Source organism: Thermobia domestica, chromosome 3, assembly GCF_964235325.1.
Source record: "Thermobia domestica chromosome 3, izTheDome1.hap1.1, whole genome shotgun sequence".
Lineage (NCBI taxonomy): Eukaryota > Metazoa > Arthropoda > Insecta > Zygentoma > Lepismatidae > Thermobia > Thermobia domestica.
This window is the reverse complement of record NC_137456.1, coordinates 86,875,349-86,901,014: the sequence shown is the minus strand read 5'-3', so window position 1 is coordinate 86,901,014 and position 25,666 is coordinate 86,875,349. Positions and strand designations below refer to the sequence as shown.

The window sequence follows — 25,666 nt, the reverse complement described above, 5'->3', positions numbered from 1 at the left end:
CAGATAGTAATCTGGAAGAGAAGTGGGAACCATCTACGTAAAGAACACGATAGTCCGTAAGATGACTGGACTACTATGCACGTGCTATCAGTGCACATTTTCTAACACAGATTTTGCTTGCAAATCTTTTACTGAATTATGAACGAAGATGATCTTACTCATAAACTGAAAAGTACACACTCAAATGTAGTTCGAAGTGCACTATCACTGGAAAATATAAGCACATCTCAATGTCTACTGGACGTTCAAAATGTGCTACACGAAACTTACCCAATATAAATCTTCTCAAATTGAACCGGCAAACTATAAATATGTACGCAATACTTCGAAATAGTTAGCATTATGTGTGTCTTCATTAGAGCAGAACGTTCAGGTGATTAGATTCTTACATTTATAACGTCGTGTTGACCCCTTTTTTGCATGCTGGAAACCACTACAATTATGCCAAGTTCGTTCACATTTACTTGCAATAAATATCGAAACTAAAAACAATCATGACTCCTGAAGAATTTGACAAACTTTGTAATCATATACTGTATTTATTTTACAATTAGATGAACCCAAAAAGTTTGGTCAGAAACATGAATGAACATGCCAATCAAGCAAGTGTTAATGTGTACAATGAAGGTTGCCTGTGGATTAACACACGGACGAGAAATTACCGAAAATGTATTTGCTCTGGGTGTGTGCAATACCTGCATTAGCACATATTATAGACACTGACGAAAGCTGCAGCAGTATTTGCATTACAACGTCCGAACAACATGTTAAACTGAAAAAATCTCGGAAAGCCGTGAACAATAAGAACCTTCGGGATGTTCCGGGCACAATATTTTTCAACTCTTTTGATGTTCTTTGCTACGGGCAGTGTGAACTATGATAAAGCCCAATATCAAGGTGTAGAATACTTTTTGTTGCGAACAAATCAATTACGAATCAATGCTTCAGTGCCGTCTATCTTATGCCAAGGGAAAAGGTTTTATCAATTTGAAAGCATAGTCGGAAATATAAAATTTAAAGAAAGAGCTATTGACGTTCTCAAATCAACTTTTTCACCGTATCCTGTGTGTTGTACGAAACAAGGAGAAACTGATCGAATACTTGAAGTATGAATTAACCGAAAGATTACCTGCCCTTTTCGATGGACTTTTGATGTGCAAAGGCAAGGGATCGACATTGTTGGTCGTTTTGGAGGAAATTGCTCCTTACGAGAAGATATTACCGTCAGATCTCTCATATATTTAGTAAAGCCAACATAGGTTTCCTATTATGTTGTATGAGATGAGCGCGCCCGGCTAACTGTCATTAGATATTTCTTGAACATGTAAAATATATTCAGCAACATTGCGGGTAATGTATACCCTAGTTTTTGGTGGTTTCTTAAGTCCAAGAATGAGGGGCAAACGAGCAAGAAATCAACGACAAATAGGGATGCGCTCGAGTCGAGACATGTCTCGAATCTCGACTCGACTCGACTCGAATTCGAGTCGAGATTCGAGTCGAGACAAACGTATTTCTCGACTCGAATTTTCGAGTCGAGACACGAGTCGAGTCGAGACGGCTCTTAAAAATCTCGACTCGACTCGAATGTCTCGAAAATATTTCTATAATTTTTAATATTATTTTGAAGAAAGTATTCACTCAGAAACAGCCTTGAAACCAATTCCAGCTTTTATTCCTTCAGAAAGGTACAGAACTCAAAATTAATAGTTAATCTTTAAAGATCAAGATTTAATTTTCAGCTCAATTCAGTTAATTAGAACTAATAGTTAATGTCGTTGTATTTGGTTGTACTGCAAATATAATGATAATAATAATAATAATTGATTATCTAGTTTGTATAAAACTATTATCCGTAGTCTAAATCTAGTTTGTATAAAACTATTGCGATAAAGTGAACTTCATAAATTCTCTGAATGAGCAGTTGGTAGTCTATAGTAATTTAGCATAGTTATAATTATTGTGTTTTCGTTCCCATGAACGCAATAGGGATACGTAACTTCTGAATTATTCGCTTGCCCAACTATTCTGAGGCTTTATTATGTTGCAGCATATCACGAGCTACGGATAATATATAATGTAACATTTGTTGTACATCACATATTATGATACGAGACTATTTTACATAGTATATCTTATCTAATATAAATAAAATAAAGAGTTTGTTTGTGTGTTTGTCTGTCTGTCTGTGCGACCTGGGGACCAGACGAGTGGACTGAGAGTTCCCAAAATTTGGTCACGGGTACCTTAGTCCAGGCCCCAGATCAAGACGAAGCGTTTTTTTTTTTTAATTTTGAACCAGGGGGGTCTCGGGGGGACGTTTACTGGGACCGACCTGGGGACCAGACAAGTTGACCGAGAGTTACCAAATTTTGGTCACGGATACCTTGGTCCAGGTTCCAGTCTAAGGCGAAGCGTTTTTGTCAAAATTGGAACCAGGGGGTCTCAGGGAGGCGTTTAGCGAGACACGTAGTAAAAGTAATCCAAATTGATCGACATTAGTGTCAAATCCATAGTTTTCACGGTCGCTGAGATCAATGGATTTCCATCAGCGATGATTTGCAAATTCAGCTGCTACTGTATGTGGGCCGGGTGTCAGCGGGTGAGGAATACCGAGACATGTATAAATAGCCCATATTGATTGATACTAGTGACAAATCCATAGTTTTCGCGGTCACTGAAATGAATGGTGATACTTCCGCAGGTGTTGACTTCCAAATACAGCCCCCATGCGAAGAATGGGTATATTAAGCTAGTATCAGTGCTTAAAGTGACATCAGATGAGGTGATGGTATGGAACAAATATGACTACTTAGAGCAGTAATTTAGACAGAACCCTAAATACCATCCCTACTCCTGACATTTTTGTACATACAATTTTTTTATGTGAAGAATATATATATATATATATATATATATATATATATATATATATATATATATATATATATATATATATATATATATATAAAAGAGAGACATTGAAATTGAGAAAAAGAGAGAACTAATATAGTAAATGTTTTACTCCCCACTATCATCAGCCTAACAGAAATAAATATTTATAAAATGATTCTGTTTTTCTAAGATTTTGTTTGAGCATGTCGGTGATCTAAATTTGGAAGAACATGGATAGTACGTTTACTTTCGATTGGCCCTCACACCGTGAGTTGAATGAGAATGGAGATAAGGCGAAGGTCAGCTGTTGGTGCGTGTATATCCAACATTCTACGTGGTTGTGGAAGTTCAGTTACACCGTGAACTTGCGTAACGACACAGTGAACATGGGTCTTCCCAGCGCTGTAACTTAGATTTTTTCTGGGGGAGGAAGCGTATATAGGCTCCCCTAGAAAAAGTTGTTTTTCTAATTCTTGGGCCCCCTCTTTTCATCTTTCTCTTATCCTTTATGGGCCCCCGGACCTGCGGGCCCTCCCTCACAGGAAGGTCTGTGGGGTCGTTAGTTACGCCCCTGGGCCGGCTTCATACATGACAAATTAATGAAGGGGACAATATTAATAAACCTCAAAGCCATAAGAATAAATATTATTTCTAGAGTCCCTAGTAGCAATTGAGGCAAATAGTGGCCAGACATGTGAGGAACTGGGATTATAATTCAGTGTGAGTAGAGAAACCATTCGGCAGCACCTCCATCAACTTGGGAAGCACTACTGGTTGGGTCGATGGGTCCCACATGATTTGAATCTGGGCCAGAAGGCAACGCGAGCAGACACCTGTGTTTCTTTGCTGTCTCGTCTGAGGAAGAATCCATTTCTGGACAGGATGTTGACATGTGATGAGAAGTGAGTCCTGTACGAAGCTCCACGGCGTCGCCATCATTGGTTAAAATCCCATGAACTGGTTCCAAAACAGCTGAAACCATCACTACACCAGAAGGTACTCCTGTGTGTTTGGTGGACTGCTTACGGCATCGTGCATCGGGAACTGCTACCAGCTGGTCAAAACATCAATGCAACTGTGTACTGTCAGCAGTTGAGCCGTTTTCAAGAATAACTCAATACTCGTCTCGTCTCTAGTATCTAGTTATTTAATGATTCTTTCCAATCTCATTTCTATTTTCAAAAGCTTCATCTGGTCTCGTCTCGTCTCGTGATCAACACTAATTTTCTTATAGTTGTAAACACAAAGTCCAGACAACGTGAAAAGAATAATTTTGATTTTTTTTTTAAAAAGTCAGTGCCAGGGGTGGATCCATGTTAAACATTTTTGGCGGGCGATACGGTAGTTGGAATTTTTTGAAGGGGGTGTTTGGAATTGCTCGCACAAATGTTGAAAAATTCAAGAGTACAAATTCTGCCATTGAATAGGGTGATATGGAACGGTTACTTCTTAGGAAGCAGCAGCAACAAAATCTTTGACAGTGCAAACACATTTGTTGACTCAATGTCAACGTCATACTTATTTCTATGTGTAAAATCTGTCTTTTTTCTAAACGCAAATTAGAATTATTTTTACAATCTGTTATTTTTACCGGTATGCCATACCGGCCGATTTTCTAACTTTCGGATGCATAACCGGCTCATACCGGCTCACTTTAAGCACTGGCTAGTATTACAATAAATGGACTGCTTGGATAACAAGAACTAGTACAGATAAGTACCATTCACTTCTATGAATAGGTATTTTTTAAAAGGATTTTTGTAAACACTAAGTTATAAAACAATGAACTACATACAGTAGTTATGGTTTTGGTTCCCAACATAAAAGAAATATGGATTGTTCATGAGATATTGAACTTCAACTTTCACTCTGGAAAATTTCAATTTTGGAGTTAGGCCACTTGGCATCAAAGCAGTTCACTGTAAGATAAATACATTCCGCACATTAGTAACATAGTTGTTCAGGGGCCTTCGATTTCCATCCTCTCAAATGAAAGCTGAACGATTGCTTGATACATGCTGACTATATAGGAGAAATAGTGTATTAAGTTTTCGAGCTTTGGTGCGTATCCGTATTTATACTCTGATATAATTTTAAGTTCACACTCAAATCGAGCTAATTGTTTAATGCATTTCGAAAGCTTTTGTTTTTATGCAGCTCATTAAGGAAAATCTATTTCATAATCGTAACATTTATGTACTAAGAAACTATGAACGTAAAGTGGACTTGACCTAGCCCCGTGGCTGCTGTGACTCAGTGGCACAGCTCTCACCCTTGGTGTGTGAGGACTCTGATTCTGTGTGTGTGTGTGTGTGAACTCCGCGGCTAGTGTATGCGTCTTTGCCGTGGAAGACTCGGGTTCAATTCCCGGCGCGAGCTCATGTAGTTTGGATTCCACGTTAATCAGTAGGTCTACATTTCATATATCCTCGCTACTGAAAGAGACGGTAAAGTCAAAATCAACTCAACAATATATATGTGTGTGTGCTTATGTGAATTTCCTTGTGGCTGTATGGTTAACACATACGCCTTGATCGCGGGAGACTCTGGTTCGATTTACGGTGGAAGCTCATGAAGTTGTTACCGGTATCCCACTTTAAACTGTAGATCCATACCTCATATAACCATAAATATAATATATATGCCTTTGATACACTTATTTTCCGACTTGGAAGCCATCGAAAATTTCCGGACACAGAGTCCCGTAGACCGAAAATGAGAAACATGGGTACAGAGTAAAACAGCCATAGAAATTTAAGCTTTTTAGGCTAACTTTTTTACATATAATGCAACTAGCTTGGCCAAGTTATAATGGAGGAAATGCTATCATTGCAACACTCTGATAATAGAAAATGTTCGTCAGGTATTACTATCCCCCCCTCCTGCAGAATGAAAACCCTGACTAAAACTCAATATATATATATATAAAACTATTTTGTGTAATGTAACAAACAGTGGCGGATAGTATTCATGTTTCCTTGCAGAGGTCCTTACGAGGGTTCGCTTCCATCTTCCTCTCCCCAAGAACTAAAATAAATTAAAAAATTGCTATTACTTGTTAATCTTGTACAAAGGACGCAATTAAAGTCCCAGTGTAACACCCCTTCACATTTAGATTTTTCCCCTAGAAGAAAACCAGTTATTATTGTTTCTTGATTTCTCAGTCTCACCTACATAAACATACGAATAGAATTACAGGATAGGACATGTTTAGAGTGCTTGCACGTGACATCTAACTATATTTCTCATCAAATGTGTCACAGATGAAAATTTCTGTTTGTACTGCCTCTATTTTCTGGTACATATGTTTCATTTATGTTATGTTGCTAAAATTCGTTAGGAAACAAGTACAGACTGCGCCTGTGTGCCTGACAAAACGTAAATGTACTGGATAATTATTTCTTCACTTTCTTCCAGGAAAAAAAAGTAACCCATCTCATGTCGGCTAACAAAAGAGGTAGCGGACTAAAGATAGCCGTTGTTTACCTAAGGTCGTTACACAGCAGAGGTTTCATTCAGTCAGAGGGAAAAGAAAAAATAATTTAAGGTTTCTACATTTGTTTTGAACTGCAATATACTTCTTTCTTTTATTTTAAGAACCATTTCCTTCTCATTTGTCTGCATCAGAAAAAAATGCAAAAAAATCACTAAAATGTGCCTATTTACCCAAAGTACGTACTAGATCACTAGTTCAATAGTAAAATCACTAAATCTATTACGAAATCATAAATGCGGCATCCCTGGGTTGGAGCGAAAGTAATTGTTGGAGTAAAAACTAGTCCGTATTTCTACTGCGTTCTGTTGTTGAATTCACAGAAATGTTCAAAAATAAATTCAAGAAGTAAAACACGATCCTACAAAAGACTGTTTACTTGCTCACTGGTTTTAGTATTGTGAACTGAAACTCAAGTGCGCAGTCATGTTGAATACTTCTGTCCATTTCTACTTTACAACTTGAGGTGGGATGAGGGTCAGATCTAGTGATATACCGCTAAAGGAAGTGCTTCAGTAGCGGTATGTATTGTTTATACTACTTACAACGTTACCCCCCACATAAAATATAAATCCCTTCCCGTTTTCGAATACAATAAACCGACTATTTTGCTGAAGAAAGATGCTAAAAGAAAATTGAAACATCTGTGTCTAAACTTTCTTTGAAGCGCAGTCTTTCGTATTTGTAAGGTTTTGCGAGTGTTTTCGAGATAGCCAAATCTTTTACCATGGACTCCTGCTGCGAACTGACCGTGAGTAAACACCCGATCACGCTGTGCTCAATTTCTCTCGCATACGTGAAATGGGTTTGTTGTTTCCAAATCAAATAGGAAGTTACCTTGTGCTTTTGCATTTCTGCACGCACACAGGTACCATTGTTGTTTTAATGATCAGAAGAAATATCAAAACCATCCGATATATATATATATGATACAAAACAGCTAACAGAGGGAGGCAAAGATAAAAGTAGGCCTATATCAAGTTTTCCGCGTGGTACCATTATGGAGAATAAATATTTGATAAAGTCACGTAGATGCGCTTAAACCTATTCCATCTGCCCTTATAATTTTTCTGGTCTCATCAATTTCTCAGGAGAATACGTACAACATATGTCCAAATTCCATATATACTCTTTCTAAACTAATGAGTAAACTCACTAAGAACACCAACTGATATCAATAAACAGGAAAGAAAACAATACTTTATACTTCTATCATTTGGTACACATCTCTATGAAGCACAGCTTGTTTCTTTTCGAAATAGCTCCTTCGTGTCACAGCTGTGGTTAGTTTTGTTTTGTGTTAGGATAAAAGAGAGAAATGCAACATTTGCTTCGCGGTGAAGTTATATATATATATATATATATATATATATGTATATATATATATATATATATATATATATATATATATATATATATATATATATATATATATATATATATTATTAAGATGAGCGGTGATAAGCGAGGTTTAACAAAGAGTGCCTTTCGGATGCACAATTTAACGGGTAGTTGCAGTCCGTGTTGAGAATCGAACCAAAGCTATGTAAGACATGTTAATATTGAGCTCTTTTGTGGTAAAAGTGAACTTCAGAAACACACAAAAGACTTGAAACATCAAGCTAATGTAAAGCAATTAAAAAATAGCCTACCTATCGCTACATCTTTTCTGTGGCTAGGAACATGCAGTGTGTAGCAACAAGAATCGTGTTAAGGACTTTGTTTTCGAACATAACATTCCCTTCCACACCATAAAAGACAATATAATGTTTGTTAAAAGAAAGTGCACATAATATTTTTAAATTTTGTTTGTGATCCTATCATGCACAATTATAAATAATGCCTTTCATGCTACGAGAATGAGTTCAACTATACGTCATGGCCCCTCTAAAGCGGGGCCGCGGTGGCTCAGTGATAGATCGTTCACCTCTGGTGCTTGGGGACCCTGGTTCGATCCCAGCTCAAACCAAGTGAACTTTGTGGTGGACAAACACTGTGTGCGTGGGTTTCCTCGGGGTTCTTCCGTTCCTCCCACTTTCTTCATTCCACGATTTCACTAATTTCTCATCATCACCCCTCTCCTTTAGCCTAACCGCCATAACCGTGGGACGTAAAACTCAAAGATTTCACTTCATTTTTTCCCTCGAAAGCGATATCTTTCAAAATTATTTATTGTTAGATATTGTAAATTTACGGTATCTATTTTAGTGGACGGGAAATTTTGCATCTAATCGGATAATTTCATGGCTTCTAACAGGAATTCGCAGTTTTTTTTTTTTGGCTCAGGCCCGTCTTTCAGATCCGGTATCTGAAAAATTAAACCGGAACGGGTTATCATCATTGCCATTTTTTTTCTTTTCTTTATTCATTATCCATTATATTTCTGGAAAAGGGAAAAGGAAAAGGGAAAAAGGAAAACAACCACAGCACACAACACACACACACAAAAAAAGAAAACAACAAACAAAAAAAAAAACAATAATTTCCCTAAGTGCTCATTTGCATGTCCCTTAACTGCCTACCTTAGTTCCTAATTGTTTCCTATTCCTATCTTAATAGTTTATCAAAATTTATTAATGTTTATTATTTACTAAACTATCTTACCTAATTAAGCCTAGCCTAACATGACTGTTATTTTTGCTAGTGTTTAAATATTCTATGGTTTTATTTATTAATATTTTTTAATTTTTTTTTAGATTGTTTATGCATATTTAGTTTTTTCTTTATTTATTTGTTGTTTCGCATTTATTTATTTATTTACAATATTAGTTATTTTTATTTAGTTTCCATTTCATTTCCTTCTTTTGTGTACTAGTTCTCCATATTTATACTTCTTCCATTAATTATGTTATTATATATTATTTATTCATTTTGTTATTTATTTATTATTTATTTGTTTTGGTCTCCTCTTCTTTCTTCGGTTTCTCCCTGTATGATTTTTGGTTAATCCCTGTATGGTTTTGGGCTTCTCTCCTGTGTTTCACTAGAAAATGCACTAATTTACTAATCAATTTTCACTTGGTTTTTCCCTGTGTGTCTTTTCTAGTTTCACCGTAAACACTGATTAACACTAGAATAACAACACTAAGCACTACCACTGGCTACAATCACATACATTTTTGCACATATTCACTCTTCTCACTATTTCAACACATTCCAATATAGTTATAATCATAGACGATTTCCCTATGGCTACATTAGTTTTAGCTGATCCTAGTGGTTTATGCTTGTCCAATGGAGGAGTGTTCTCAGTCGAGTATCCTTGTCGAGTAATCTCAGTGATACAGGTTTGAGGTCCAGGGCCCACTCAGAGCACTTAGTGTAGGCCCTGGTCCGTTGTGTCCTACCACCTATATCCGAACTGAGATCCGCACACCGGCTAACCTTTCCAGTCTGAGATACTCCTGCCATCCAGTCCCTAGCGGGGTAACAGTTCCTGTAGCACACACGCGCACACACAAGAAACACCTAGTATGAACACAAACACTCACACACACGCATCCAGCGCATTCGGAGTTCCGATCCAGGTTTAGCCCGGGAATGCACTGGCTCATCCACTCTTCCCCGGGGAGCACGGAATTCCGGTGCCTTCCAGAAGGTGCCTTCGGTCCTGGGGAGGGGTCCACTTTCTCCAACACGCATCCATCTCACTTTATCCATATTTGATTCCTACTTGTTTCCATTGTAATAATTTTTTCTCCTCATTTCTGAGTATGCTTGTGTGATTTTGCTTAATATTTTGCAATCCCTTTCGCTGCTGATTATCTGTTCCAGCGTTTTTGTTCTTATACTATCTCTTTCTTGTAACTCATCTTCCAACACTGGGCACCAAAGAACATGATGTTCAGGTGATCCTAGTTCTCCGCATTCACAGAACGGGTTGTCTTTTACTGTGATCTTGTGTAGGTAAGTTTCGTAGGGTCCGTGTCCACTGAGGAAGTGTATCAATCCTGATGCTGGGTCAAGGTATTTTAATTCTCTTCTCATCTCCACTGTTGGTATTATATTGAATAACCTCCTAGATTTAGTCGAGGTCCTCCATTCTTGATCCCACATGTTTTCAATGGCTACCTCGATGTCATTCTTGGTTGTGGCCTCCTTGCCAATTAACTCTTTTATTTTTTCTTGATTATTTTTCTTTAGCCAATAATTGCATGCTCTTTGTACGACTATGAGATTCAAAGGTTTAACGTTTAGCAGTATACATAAAGCGTTGTTTGGTGTAGTGTTGAAAGCTCCGCATAACCTTATAAGTAAGTTCCTCTGAGGTCTGTTTATACTTCGCAGTTACGAAATTTGCATCACTGTCTTTTGAAAGGATGCCTAGAAAAAATACTACTAGAAAATAACTGAAAACACAAAATGGATTTGATAGCCAAATTCACGTCATCTTGGTGCGTCATCATTTTTCTTTAAATATTTGTATTTAGTATTAGATTAGAGTTTAGTGTCCCTTTCAGCATCAAAACTATATGAGACGTGAACTTACAAATTAACGTGGGTTCAGAACCACAAGAGTTCCCATCGGAAATCGAACCTAGGTCTCCCGCACCAAAGACGCGTACGCTAATCATATGGACAAGGGTGTTCGATATTTAGTAATGTGTACATAAAGTTGTGAAATTGCGCTTGTATAATGGAATGCAATTCCTTCTACTGACATAAACCTTCACAATACTTAGCTGGACAAAGTATCTTTAAAAAGAAAATGTCACTCTTTACGTTCCAGTTCCTGGTTCGACTGAAGGATGGAACAAATTGCAATGAGCGTTTTAGGATCCTACTTTGTGTAGTTGATTCATCATAAACTTGGTATTTGATACGGATATGAACTGTTAAACTTATTTGGTGTTTATTTCTAAATAATAAGTCCTAATACAATTTCATAAAGTTGTAATTCTTCTTTAGTTTGTATCACTTTACACAATGACAAATCCAAAAGGTGTGTTGTATCGGTGCAGTACCAGTTTTTCACGTTTTTCAAAATGTTCGAAAACCCAAAGAATAATCTTTAGTTTCTGATATTTTAGTCGTCACAAATTACAATTTTATAATGTAGTCAGTGTTTATAATTACTGGGCAGTTGGGCGTTTAAACTAATGACATCATAATAAAGTCAAAACCATAATTTTGAGTTGAATTGATTCTGAGTTTAACGTCCCGTTCAGCAGCGAGGCTATGTGTGACGTGTGCCTACTGATTAACGTGGAATCCGAACCACATGAACTCCCACCGGGAATCAAGCCCAGGTTTCCCACGCCAAAGCCAAGTATGCTAACCGTTAGCCACGAAGGAGCTCCACCATTATTTTAGTGGGCGATAAGAAATATCTCGCCAGTGCTTTTACAATAAATAAAATTTTATAAGTATTAAAGAATAGTGGTAAGAGATTTTATAATAGCTCTTTTATTTATGAGATATGAGTATTTTGAAAAAAAAAAAAAAAACAACTAAAGAATAGGTTAGAGGAACCACAAAAGACTCGTAAAATAAACTTTCTTATAAATACATACGCACCTTACTCACCTTTTATAATTGCTATGCTTACGTTCTCCATAAAAACAGAAATTCCCTTTTAGTGATACTTTACACAAGATCATGAAGTGGGTTCAAATTTAATTAAAGGCAGAATACAATACAATAATCCACAAATATTGCCTCAAGTGAGTTTAAAGATTTCTAAACACTAGTGCGAAACCGGGCTCTGCCGTTGCGATCGATTTACAGGTCTTGAGACGAAAGTAAGAAGGGACTTACGCACACAGTAAGTAAAAACAATTAATATGCCTGTAACTTTCCCCCAAATGGGTGTATCTTAAAACTAACCTCGCCATTATTTTTCTAATTAAATTCTAGCCCGAAATTATGTATCATATTACCCTATTCCCATTTTGAAAACTTGACCTTAATTCAAAAAGGCGGATTTCAAGATGGCTGCCATCAAGGTCATATCTACCATACGACTTCCCCCCAGGACTTACATGTATCCACATGGTTTTTCTTCACTTTTCTTCATTAACGCTCCGTTTACAAAGGGTAGTAAGGGACTTCTGTAGTAATCTCTAATAACCACATCACAACCCTTAAAAGTAATTTTAAAAAAATAGAAAACATGCACCATGGCAAAAATTTGTCATCACAAGTAATGATGCATACATGCCTTCTATCAGCAAAAAAAGTTTCATTGAAATTGGAGCCGGACATTTGAGTGATGTCCCTTGTGGGATGTGATTGAACGTGACGTCAGAACACATCGCCCCCCTTCCCGGAATTTACGGGAATTAGGTGACCTGAGTGAGCACATGTGGTGCCAGCTCTCTCCAGCGACCTATCAAGGATCATTGCGTGTATGCCAAGACGTGTCGCCGTTTTTATCCATGCCAAAAGTCGACATACTGACAATTAGGTAGGTAGTCATGATGGTCTGGCTGATGTGTGCGTATATTTTAACTCGTACATTTTGTCTCGACTCGAATTTCGAGACGTCTCGACTCGAATTCGAGTCGAGTCGAGACAGAGACTGTCGAGTCGAGACACGAGTCGAGACAGAAACATATTTTCGAGTCGAGACACGAGTCGAGACAACATTTTCTCGAGACGAGTCGAGACAGGCTTAAATCTCGACTCGACTCGACTCGAATGCATCCCTAACGACAAAGGTAATAATCGATTATCTCAAACATCGATTATATCCCTAGTACTGTTTTTGGAGAACATCTTCAACATAAGAAGATTTAGATAATTTTTAAATAATCATCTTCAATAAGCGGTTGTTAACATACTTCTAGTTTCCGCAGGAACATACTTTTAAGTGTTTCAACATCAGTAACTGTTGTAAGAACAGGAGTATTGTCAGTTCTTGTAGGAGAGGGTACTAATTTGTTAATCCTCTTGGCTTCGCATGTTGATGTAGACGCCCCTAAGTTTGGATGCTAATCTAAAAAAGAAAAAAAAAGACGATTCTCAGAAAATTTACGGCATTAAGAACTTCAAGTAGGCCTCAGACAAATTATTTCTAATATTCGTTTCTTCCATGCCGCAAATGGATGTGATACAACTTCTTCCTCGTTTAGAAAAGGAAAAATGGTAGCTTTCAAAAAATTTCGAGGAACTTTCTTTTAAGAAAACACATAATTGTATTTAATAAATCAGACACAACTTAGGAAAAAAATAATAAATGAAAATGCTTGGGGAGCTTTCTTTCTTCTCGATTTATGTGATTTGATGTCTATGGTGACTTCGACGAATCGATTCTTCGTCAATATATGAGAACTGTAGTAACACATTTGATTTATCTTCACTTCCACAAAAATCAGCTAAAGGAAATGAACATCACCGAGTATTTCACCGGGCTCAACAGTGAAACGGTATGCATTTATCACCAACGGATTGGAATAGATACTGATAGATGGTCATCTCTAGCCTATGACGAGTGAAAATGATCGCACACTTAAAAATAACTTACATATGATTTCTTGTGATAGTATGTCGGTTTGGATCGAAATTATGAGTGCCAAAGGAGTGGCTTGACTTTGTGAAGTTATTGTGTTGCTCATGATCAGTGGAGTATTTAGGAACTTGTTTCGGCATAGGGGCTTGAGAGCCAGTAAGAAGCATTTGTGTTGTACGTATAATGCGAAAAAATAATAATGAAATGATTTTGGGAGGAGTGGATTGAGCCCGATAGCCACCCCCCTAAATAAGGCACTGGTTTAGACTATGGAAAAGTGCGCATATTCCTCATATGGATGAGTTAAAGTTACAACGGTGTAAGTTAGTTTTCAAAAACAAAGACTTAGGCACAGAAACCAGGTCTAGATACGTCAATATAATAACAGAAAACATGAAGTCAGAGTTTCATTCAACTGCCAACACATGGCGGTGGAAGTTATAGTGATAAAAGGAACAGCTATTTTGTTCCCTAATCTATTGTAGTACCGTCTGCGTTAATTTCTAGAAAACAAAGAAAATGTTGCTTACACCACTGTAATTTTAACCATTCCTTATCCCTGCTAACTCTTCAAACTCCTCCGTATCATTATCCTCGATGACAATAATATGTGAACAATTTTCACAAGCATGTCTGAACTGTAACAGTGAAACCAGTTATATTTGCATAAAGACGTTGCTTCTTACATTAATTTAATTTAATTTCATTTCATAATTAGTGTTTTCTTGAGATAATTTTCATGGCTAAAGGTTAACTTGTTTCAATTAATACTTCATAATCAAATAAACAATACAATCTAAACCTGCTGTTTTAAGAAAACACAATGTGAATCAAATAGTTTACTATAGTCAATTTAACTGAATTATTAAATAGACAAATATTTCAGTATTGAAAAATTAGTGTTCTGAAAGATAATGGTATAGATTTAACTCTTGAGGAGATTTCCTAAGCTAAATGTTTCAAATTTATTTGTGGTCAAAATGTAGAAATTATCCCGAATATTGAGCTGAGTTGATTTTAGTTTAGCGTCCCTTTCAGCAGCGAGGCTATATGACACCTGGACCTACTGATTAACGTGGAATCCGAACCATATGAGCTCCCGCCGGGAATTGAGCCCGGGTGTCCCACGCCAAAGGCGTGTACGCTAACCGCGTAGCCACGAGGAAGCTCTATCCCGAATATTGTATGGTAGCTGTTACTGGCAATACAAGTATTGTTTACTCCATTCACAGTGTCGTAAGTAATTGTGACGTGCTATTTTTTTAAAAAAAAGAAAGTCGATCTAAAATTTGTTAGCTTTGTTAGCTTTAGAGATACAACAATAGTTTTGTGCTCATTACAAAACTCTTGAAACGGCAAATAACGATCATTTCAAGACATTTTCCAGACATTAATTCGTTTCAAAGTTATGCACAGTTGAGTCGTAAAACATAAATTGAGAATACACATTTGTTTCAGTTTAAGGAGCCATATTTGAAGAAGGTGATAGTGTATGACAGTCTAATGTATTCTCTGTCAAATGAAACGAGAATGAAGTTTCTATCTTCAAATATCTACAAGATGCTACGCTTTAAAGTTTAAGAGATAAAAATTCTATTGGCGGCCATCTTGATGTCACATCTCGGTATCCCCAAACGGGATTTTTTGGGGGTCTTTAAGTATGCTGTTTTGTACAACATTCTGAAAATTTCCACTAATTTTCAGTTGTTATTATAAAATTTCCAGTTAAAACCTAAATGTCCAGGACTAATTCAACTTTCCATGAGTATTAGATAAGTTTTCTAAAACCAATCAACGTCGAAAAGAGCAAACAACCTGAAAGTGGAAACGAAGTGAAAGAATTTTATGATGTATACAAGGTATATATTATTTGATTAACTAAACTTTTTTTTTATTTTTTTTTTTTTTTTACTATTCTAACATGGTTAACTCTAGCATGAAAAATCTAAAAATAATTTACAACATTTTTCCTGTTTGATATTTTCTGGACCGTACTTGTAGCTTATAACATCTAGTAAGCAGTATTTACCTGTAAATAAATTGTTGATTCGATAATTAAGGTTCACTTAGTTAAGTTTTATTTTTAATTTAAGGACAAAGGGATAGAGAAGGAGGAAAGAGGAAGTAATGGAGCTATTTTTGGGGAGTGGGGCGCAGAAGGCAAAATTGTCTAGGGGTCACCGAGCTCCTAAATGTACCCCTGACAGAAAAATAATTCCTAATATAAATCAATGGACTGAAAAACAAAATGGCGCAAGTAGTCAACATCGTTAATATATACTACTATTACTACTACTACTACTACTGCTATTACTACTACTATTACTACTACTACTACTACTACTACTACTACTACTACTACTACTACTACTACTAATAATAATAATAATAATAATAATAATAATAATAATAATAATAATAATATCGTGCAAATTGTGATGTAAGTTAAATGCCAAGGAAGTAGGGCGAGTGATGACAAGTGCGAAGTCTCCGTGAAATGTATGAATTATAATTACTACTTCTAGAAACAAAAAGAATATGCATTTTTATGTTTTTCTTAAAGACTGACCTAATTGTTAATTATTATTTTTTTTCTTTTTTTTTTCTCGAAAGGTGTGTAGAACCGTGAAGACGTTTTTGCAGGAAGAAAAAAAAATGTCACGTGGTCCTGTAACGGCAGCGCCTCGCCGTGGCAAAAGCTGGAAACAAGAAAGCAGTGGTACCTCTTCGAGAAGACCAAGTTCTCCTTCGCCAGGAATTGAGGCCACATCATTGGCTGGTGATGTCTCGCGCTTGAGACTGTTAGGTTCGCCCGCACCAGTTCGTCTTACGCGCTCGACCAGGAATCCACCACGGGCATCCCCATCAAGAATCAGCCGATATGGACAAAAGGTTGATACAATTGTCAACAATAACAATTCCGGAAGCAACCGTTGTCTCTGTTTAAGTTCTGTTGAAGAATGTGTGGACAGTGTAGTGTGTGAAGGGGTTGGCTTTTATAATAGTGAAATCTGGGATGGGCAAAGTGCAGTGCTAAGGAAACTTAATTATACAAATAACAATAATAAAAAGTGTTTCTTTTGCGCAATGCACGGCAAAACAGACGTGGGTGACCCTGGTTGTATCAGTGTTGACAGTTTAAACAATGTCAGTGATACTTTGTCCAACAGTCCCACTGGAAGTCTCCACTTCGAATCCGAGACAGGCACTATCGGATCAACTTCGTCTTCCTCGGATATCGCTAGTCGATCCTCGTCTACATCACACACATCCGAAGGTGCAGCTGATTCCGAGACATCATGCTCTTCGTTGTCCACCGGACGTCCGGAAATTACGAACGTTGTAAGTAGTGATGTTGTAGCGGCGATTTCAGAAGGCGCAAGGAAAAAACCAGAAGGTGCAAGAAGGAAAATAGATGTACGAAGTGATGATCAAAGACACTCTGAAGGTGGAAGTATTACGGGTGGACGGAAAACAAGGAAACGACGAATTATGGGTCGAGCACGTTCGGCATCTCGTGTGTCAGATGATTTGGAAGAAGACAGTCTTATGGACCCAACACCCTTCAGGAACGTCAAAACATTTACTGGTAAGTACCTGAAAGTTTTATCTAATTTCCTCTTGTCAATATTTAATTGAGTATTAGTTTCAGAATACATTAAAACAAGCTCGTACTCATAAGCAGGTACTGAGTACGGCCACGGATAGTGTACATTCTTTGGCGTGGGAGATCCGGGTTCGATTCCCGGCAGCAGCTCATGTGCTTCGAATCCCACGTTAAACTGTAGGTCCACATCTCACATAGCCTCGCTGCTGAAAGAAACAATAAACTTAAATCTAAGTATCTAAACATCGGCCCAAGGGCGGCAAACTTCAGGGTATTTGAAGTTTTGAGAGATAGTGAGAGGTAGTTTCCATACAGGGGTACATGTTTAATAAGAGAAGCCATTAGTAATGGTTCAATTAATTAGTTTAGTGACAATTATGACTGTTGAGCGAAATTACTTCGGTAAATATTATCGCCATAGGCGGATCTAGAAGGTGAAAACTGAGGTGGGTCAACCAGAACCCAAGCTATGATAGGTATATCATGAGTTTACTATAAACTTTGAAAAATATATAAATAATAGCTTAAATTATTTCTATCACCCAAAAAAAAAAAAAATAGGGGGCCTAGGCACCCCCGTCCGCGGACTTGATCCGCTGCCACTAATTATCGCTACAATCTAAAGGAAGAAAACTTGCTTAATATTCTAATTTTCGCATTTCTTCCCTTAGCAATATATATATATATATATATATATATATATATATATATATATATATATATATATATATATATATATATATATATATATGTATGTATGTATTATCGACGTGGCATCCTCAAGGGTCGCAACTGGTGATAATTCAAAGCATTATAACTAAAAATATTAACATTTAAAAATATGGATTAACCAGAAACATGGATTAAACTTCATATTTGCACTAACAGCAAGAAATATAAATAAACCACAATTATGACTCAATTCTCTGCGTTAGAAATAGTTGAGTTGATGTGAAGAACTAAAACCGCAGTTACGAGGGCCATGTTCGATAGCATGAAGTGAAAGGAATAAAGAGAAAACACAGAACACTTCTTTGAAAGAAACAGCGATACTCCGTGCTGCATACCATGCTACTAGAAGGGAAAATGTACAGGGTGATTTTTTAAAAATGAAAATTTTCGAGGGGTTGGTATCTCGGTTGAAAATCTTTACACTTTGTCTCAGAATTTAAAATTACTTGTGAAAATGTCGCACAACTGTGAAGAAGCATGGATATGTAAATAATGAAAGGCACTATTGTTTTTCTTCTTAGCTCTTTTTTTTTTTCAGTTCATGACTGTTGAGTAAGAGCCTTAAATATTTACTTTCCTAGTCTTTTGGCAACTTATTACTCTATAAAAAGGACGCATTTTCCGTTTTTGTTTTGTATTGTTCTAATTGAAATCATGATTCTTGAAAATTCATCTTCCCGCGCTTTGGAACCACACTTTCTTAGAGGCTACTAGAAAATGTCTAAACCGTGTTATCGCGAACTAATTTTTACACCATCTTTCTCTTCGATCTCCATATTGAGTTCATGCAAGTGAATGACAGATTCATATACTATAAATCAAAAAGACCTATATGCCATATCCAACAGTTCAAAAGAAACACATATCTACATATTTTTTTCTTCTTTCTGCTGGTGGAATAAAATATTAGAAATGGGCGGAGCTATGGGAGACATGGAGGGACATTGCCACCCAAATTTTTGACAAGAAAATAAAAATGCCGTCCATATGATAGCCACCTACTAATACTGTCTACGAAGTATTTCACAAGTTCGAGACCGACCAAAAGGGCAGCTCCCTATGAGACAATTCCTAACTCCGCGTATGCTAGAAAATTGTGTGTGTTTGTCATCAAATTTTCGCGTACAAAGGAGTCACCTAGAGTCACTAGATTTTGCAGAAATATATCTTCACCAGATCTAATGCGTACGAAGTCGTTTTACCTATTTTCGGCTCAGGGGCATTGGTGGAGCTCTAAATGAATGCACATTTCTGGAGATTTCTAGGAACGCCTTGTGCATATGCAATCAACATTATACATTTGTTATGCGGGCTCACATAAAAGGAGAGGATGAATGCCCGAGACGCGAGATATTAGTGTTAAAACCATAGTTTTTCGTGATCTCTGAGATAAATAGTGATACCGTCGACGCCGTTCAGGTTCAAATTGAGACACCGTTGCCATGGTGTGTTGTGTGTGATAAATAACATGTTCAAAATGATCTATATTAGTGACGAATCTATAACTGTCGGGATCGCTGAGCTGATTGGTGATAGTCTCTATGACATATAACCCTAAAAACACCAAGGTGGGTCCAACAGGCCCCATCGGTTACATTTTTGAGTTTAGATTTTTTTTTTGTATTTCGTCTACCTTCATGGTTTCCTGTACCAACTATATTTGCACTTTTCTGCTTCTTTCGCCTGATTTTGAATGTTAGATCTGTTTTTGATTTTTATACAAGGCTATGAGTGCAAAATAGTAACATTAAAACCCAAGGTGGGTCCATTGGACCCTTATACATTAACCGAGCTTTTTTTTAGTGTAAACTAAAATCACCTAACTGAAACTAACCTAATCTAACCTAAACATTGTAAAGCACTAATATTCTATAACAAAATCCTTTAAAATAAGTTAATATCATGTATTGATAAGTATGGGTCCAACGGACCCACCTTGGGCATTTCTGTATGTAAAATACCTTGGTGTTTCTAGGGTTTAGGAAAGGGCAGTGACAGGGGCAATATCAACAGGGACAGCTGAAGAGGGGTTGTTCTTTGTTTATTTCACTCATATTAGCATGGAAGTGTGAAAGGTGTTCCTTTTTCTTATTTATTTATTTCGCTCATTTCTTAACTATCGAATATTTTGCATAAACTTTATCCTTCGTCTAGCGGCATTTTGGTCAAATTTTAATAAAATAATTACCTATTATAATACCAAAACAGGCAATTGTTGACGACATAATTTGTGAATAATGATAAACTTATGAAACGCACTTACAACTAACTTCTCATTCTTTCCTTTTCCGAGTATTCCAGCAAGCAATGAGATTTTTTGTTTTCTGAGTAGCAAGAGGCCTCTACACATTATTTCTCCCGTCTGTACATAAAGCGGATCATAAAAGATACAGTATGGTAATAGTTAAAATTTCACACTCTGTGGGGGAGTTTCCGAAAAACAGAGAGACTTTTGAAATCTGTCTTAATTGATGACCTCTTATCATAAAAGGAATGATATCGTTATGGAACAGTAGCGGCTCTTTAGGGAAGTCACGTCCAACGCGCTACAGGCTGAGGGAGGAAAACGTACCTCATGTCTTACATGGAAATAGGACATTAGATAAGTTCTCCTCTCAACTTTTGTAGCGATAAAGTTGTAACGGTTACTCCCTCAAGAGTCGCCACTGCACATGATATACTGTAGTTTTCAAAAATTTTCACATCTAAAAAAAAAAAAAAATGCTCTAGGAAACAGATAAAGTAAATATTAAAGAAGCATAGACTCTTGAAACTTAACTTCTTAATTTATGATCTTAAATTAGAACTAAGAGAAGAATGGGCTACAAATCTATCAACAAGAGCTACGGGAATCTTAATTAAGCAATACTGCAAATTTGAATATTTTTTTGGTTTCGTTCTTTAGTAAAGCTAAAACTGTATCAATACCATGTGCACCTTATCAATCCCGATCCAACTTCTTATTTTTTTCTCAAAAATCTCGCAGAAAGGTAATAATAATAATAATAATAATAATAATAATAATAATAATAATAATAATAATAATAATAATAATAAACACAATGTCTGTGTATTTTTAATTCTTAATTAGATTTTTCTTTTTAAACAAGTAACGATGTCACATGTATACCACGTGAAAGAGTTTGGTTTGCTTGATGTGATATTCTCTCAACTAAATTGAAACCGAAATTAGTAGTAGATTTCTACAACTTCCGGTTTTAGTAGAGAGGTTAGAGTGTTAGCTAAGATGTGTTATTGGGTGCTTAATTGATTATAGAATTTCGCTTCTCGCTATCTATTATCGTTTTTGTTGTATTGCCATCAACGTTAAAAGCAGAAGTGGTGCTAAATTGATTTAAAAAAAAAAACATTCTTGCTGGCTTTTATCATTATTATTCTATGTAGACCAGTATTGAAACCGGAAGTTGTAGTGGATTTCTATCACATCCGGTTTTAAGTAAGTTTCTTAAGAGTAGAGGTAAAATGTATTCTTGGAATGCTTAATCGATTGCAGGAAAACGCTTCTCCGCTGTCGATTACCGTCTTTGCTCTATGGTGATCAACGTAAAATCAAGAAATGATTGATTTTTTTTTACCACTTCCGGTTTCAATAGTCTGTCAGTCAACAAACTCGATTTCTAGCTTTTGACCTTTTTCCATCCTGATCATAATTGATGATGGACCATCAAGTATGTCCTTTTGAGAGTCCTGTTTTCTGGACGTACGCACACACACGGAGAGGGGCACTGTTGAAAAAAAAAATCTATGATAAGGGCGGGATATATTGTATGGGATCCAAAAACCTCATCCAAGCACGACCAAACTAAGCATGGAGATAGAGCTTGACTTACTGAGTACCAGGACCGGATCCAGGATTGTCTGAGGGAGGGGGGTGCACCAATAACTACCAAAGTAACCAATCATACTGAAACTCTTCAAAGTGACATGTGACAATATTATTTATCCCTGACAACGCTGATGCATAGATCGGAGGGGAGGGGGGTTATTTTAAAGAGAGTCGCAAGTGGAATGGAGGACAAAAATGTCCTTCTCTTCTCCTGCCTTCTGTTTTCTTTCCTTCTCATTTTAAATAGTGTATATTTACAACGAAGGGGGGAGGGTGCACGTGCACCTTTGCACACCCTCTAAATCCGGCCCTGCTGAGTACACATGTGAAATATTTCCCTATGCAAATCTTTGGTTTGTAAGTTATTTGCCATCACAGTTGAGGTTAGGTATAGTTTAATTTTTACGATAAAAGAATCACTGATGGCATGTGCACCAACGAAGTTCAACTGTTGAACGAGGGTCATAACCAAGCTCGGTGAAAATGTTTGTTGCACCAACAACGTTCATGGTTGTCTCGGTCAAATGGTGGATAAACTTGGTATTAGCTTGAACGGCCGAATTTCGGGGTTTAAACTTCGTTGATCCAAGTCAGTCTGTTTACATTCAATAATGTCTTTGTATTTTTCCACTAATGAAATTACAATACGTTTCTCGTGTTCGGAAAAATGTTTTGCTCGTGGTTTCATTATTTTTCCATCACAATTACGATCACTGAAATTAGACTACTCACAACTCTATGCACACAATCTCGAAAGTCAAAAAAAACAGCACGTGGTATGCTTTCTTCATTTGTTACTTTGTTAAACGAAGATTAGAGAAAGAAGATGACAACCCATTAGAGTCGATTTTACAAATTGACCGAAGTTTACTTAAATGAGATGTACTGAACTTCGACTTTCAACGGTGCAACAAAAGTCCTGGAACCACGTTTAAAGTTGAAAGTTTAATGTTGAACGCGTTTGAGTGAACGCTCGTTTAAACTTCGTTGGTGCACACGGCTGTAATTTGCTATTTAAAATAGGAATTAGGGGAAAATACACGAGACCAACCTGTTAAAGGTTAAATGTTAACCTGTTAAATGTTAAGGAAATGCACAATAGTTTATACTTACACTAATATTTGCATAAAATCAATAAAGTATCTAATTAATTGCTTTCACAATGGGGTAGTTCATTACTAGTGTAGTAAGGGCGGTCGGCTATACCATAATGAGCAACAAGTGCAATTGAACGGGGCGGCAAAATCTGTCATAACTATATTATTAAAATAAATATTTCTTGTTGGAAACAGATTTCATGATGATCGTAGTTAAATTTACTAATCTGACCTTCTATTTGAATACTACATTCATAAATCATGTTTAGGTCGCATTAGTTTAAGTTCACATGGACAGTGTTAAAGCAAATTATCCAAATAAATCCCAGCACGAATTGCTTGATTGTTGTCAAATACAAAAACTCAACTTTCGAACAGTAGCGAACACATGTTCTATTTAGTTAGTTATCACAGTTTAATATGAAAACTGATCTTGTGCTTGTCTTTGTCACAAACAAGTTCCTTATCATTGAAGGTGGAAACAAGATTTAAAAAAAAAAAACAGATGTAGAAGGAAAATCAAGAAATAAAGATATAAAAGAGATATTTTCTACTGTCCTTATTGCGGAGATGTCAGAAGAAGGATTTAGTAGTGAGACATGGACTATAGAATGCGTTGGGACCCGTATATTTGTTTTTTTTTTTTTTTTTTTTTTTTGTCAGTACGTTAATGTTTTACGATTCTGAGGACCTCTTATTTAACACTAGAAGGACCAGATGGGTCAAAATGACCCATCACCATATTTTAAAATTCCACTGTAAACGTACTTCAAATACTAAGTGAATAATATTTTATAAATTTGTTAAGGCCAATAGCATTAACAAATTCATAAAATATTATTAACTTAGTATTTCAAGTACGTTTACAGTGGAATTTTAAAATATGGTGATGGGTCATTTTGACCCATCCGGTCCTTCTAGTGCTAAGTGTTTCTTTGAATTGGTAGACGTGACTTAGTTTTCGATTTCTTTGATATATACATATCATGAAATCGCGTTAATTCAACATGGTGCGTTCAGGAGAAAGGAACAATCTTATAATCCACTAGATGTAAAGACACGAAGTTTGATATATAGAATCTTTTAACATAATCGAAAGAATTTATCATTCTCCAGCTACGATGCAGAAGAGATGTGGATTGCCAGAGAAAAGGTTACAAAATATCGGCCACCACTGTGACACGCGTGTGCACTTGCCAGTAAATAAATAATATACAGAAGTTAAAAAATGTGGATAAAAACGTTATAAAAACCTGTATCATCATTTTTTACTTATTTATTTTATTCTCATCTAATAACGTTTCACTTATCCATTCATAAAATTAACAGTGGTCATCAATTAGCACATATTTAACAATCTCGGGTCAATGACTTCATTTCTGTTGTCCCAATTAATCTATACATGTTGATTTCGTTACTTAGTACTTTCATATAGTTAATAAAAGAAACATAAGAGAGAAAAAATAGCGCCAAAATATAAGAGAGCTCTTGTAATGGGAAAATATATTTTTGTAAAGAAGAGAGCAATTAAAATATGGTCACGATAACACTTTTTTTCTTCTTTACTTTTTATAGGAACAATTAACACAGCAATTTCGCCTGATTTATCTTATGGGAAATTTCTGTTATCTGCATGCAAAACAATTCTAAAGACAAAGGATACAGTTTGTACTTCTTATTGATGATTCTGAATGATTAGATTTTTCTTTTTGCGAAAAAATTAAAAAGTCAAACAATCAAGAATGGAATTTTAGTTGGAATTTTTCCTGAATATATTTTCCATCAAAATTGTCATAATCTTATATATATTTTTCTAAGAGTTAATGTTTGTTTGCTCATACTTTATACGAATCCACACTCTTGGTTTGGCATATCTCTACGTAGCAGTAAGAGGTAGTTTAGAACAGTGGTTCTAAACCTTTTTTTACTGACGACACACTTTGCTGTTCACCTATGTGCTTAAGAGACCTTAAGTTTTGAATGTATTTATAGCATAACAATATGAGGCAAAGGTATACTAGGCACATTTCGAACCTAGAGGAAGTGACACTATATCTAGCCTACGGTAATGGAGGTAGAATCACATCTATTACTGCATAGTGCCATCGTGGTGGCCATTTTGAAGTCTACTATCTTGCATTGAGATTCATTTTTTAAAATAGAAAGAGGGTATAAACTAATAAAAAAAGTATCTTTGCCTCATATTGCCTACTGTAAACACATTCAAAATTTTAGGTCGCTTGGGAAAACATTTAATATTATTAAATTGAACTAATTTTTCTCATGGGTGACTTTATATACATATGGAACCTCCTCTTTTTGTCTTCATTATAAAAATGTGTTCCTAGTTCTGTCTCAAATTGAAACAATATAAAAACAAAAAGGAATTTGACACCTCTCCTAATTCACGCAGTAGAGATGCACAGATTCTTATTTAGTCCTTATTTCTTGAGACTGACAACTCCAGTTATACGTAGTTTCTCTTAAGAAACGCACGCTTTTAAGTAGAGCTCTGAGTTTCCCTGACTTGATATTGTCAGGTACA

At 36.3% G+C, this 25,666-nt stretch overlaps 1 protein-coding gene across 1 annotated transcript in view; it reads left to right on the top strand.

Moving 5' to 3' along the window:
* The window catches only part of LOC145680577 (uncharacterized), a 264,515-nt gene that overhangs the window by 86,355 nt on the left and 152,494 nt on the right, over window positions 1-25,666 (top strand). Inside the window, exon 2 of the mRNA XM_081751222.1 lies at window positions 16,452-17,427. Within this exon, the coding sequence (XP_081607348.1) occupies window positions 16,494-17,427 (934 nt within the window). The 5' untranslated portion in view covers window positions 16,452-16,493. The remainder of the gene's footprint in view (window positions 1-16,451; window positions 17,428-25,666) is intronic.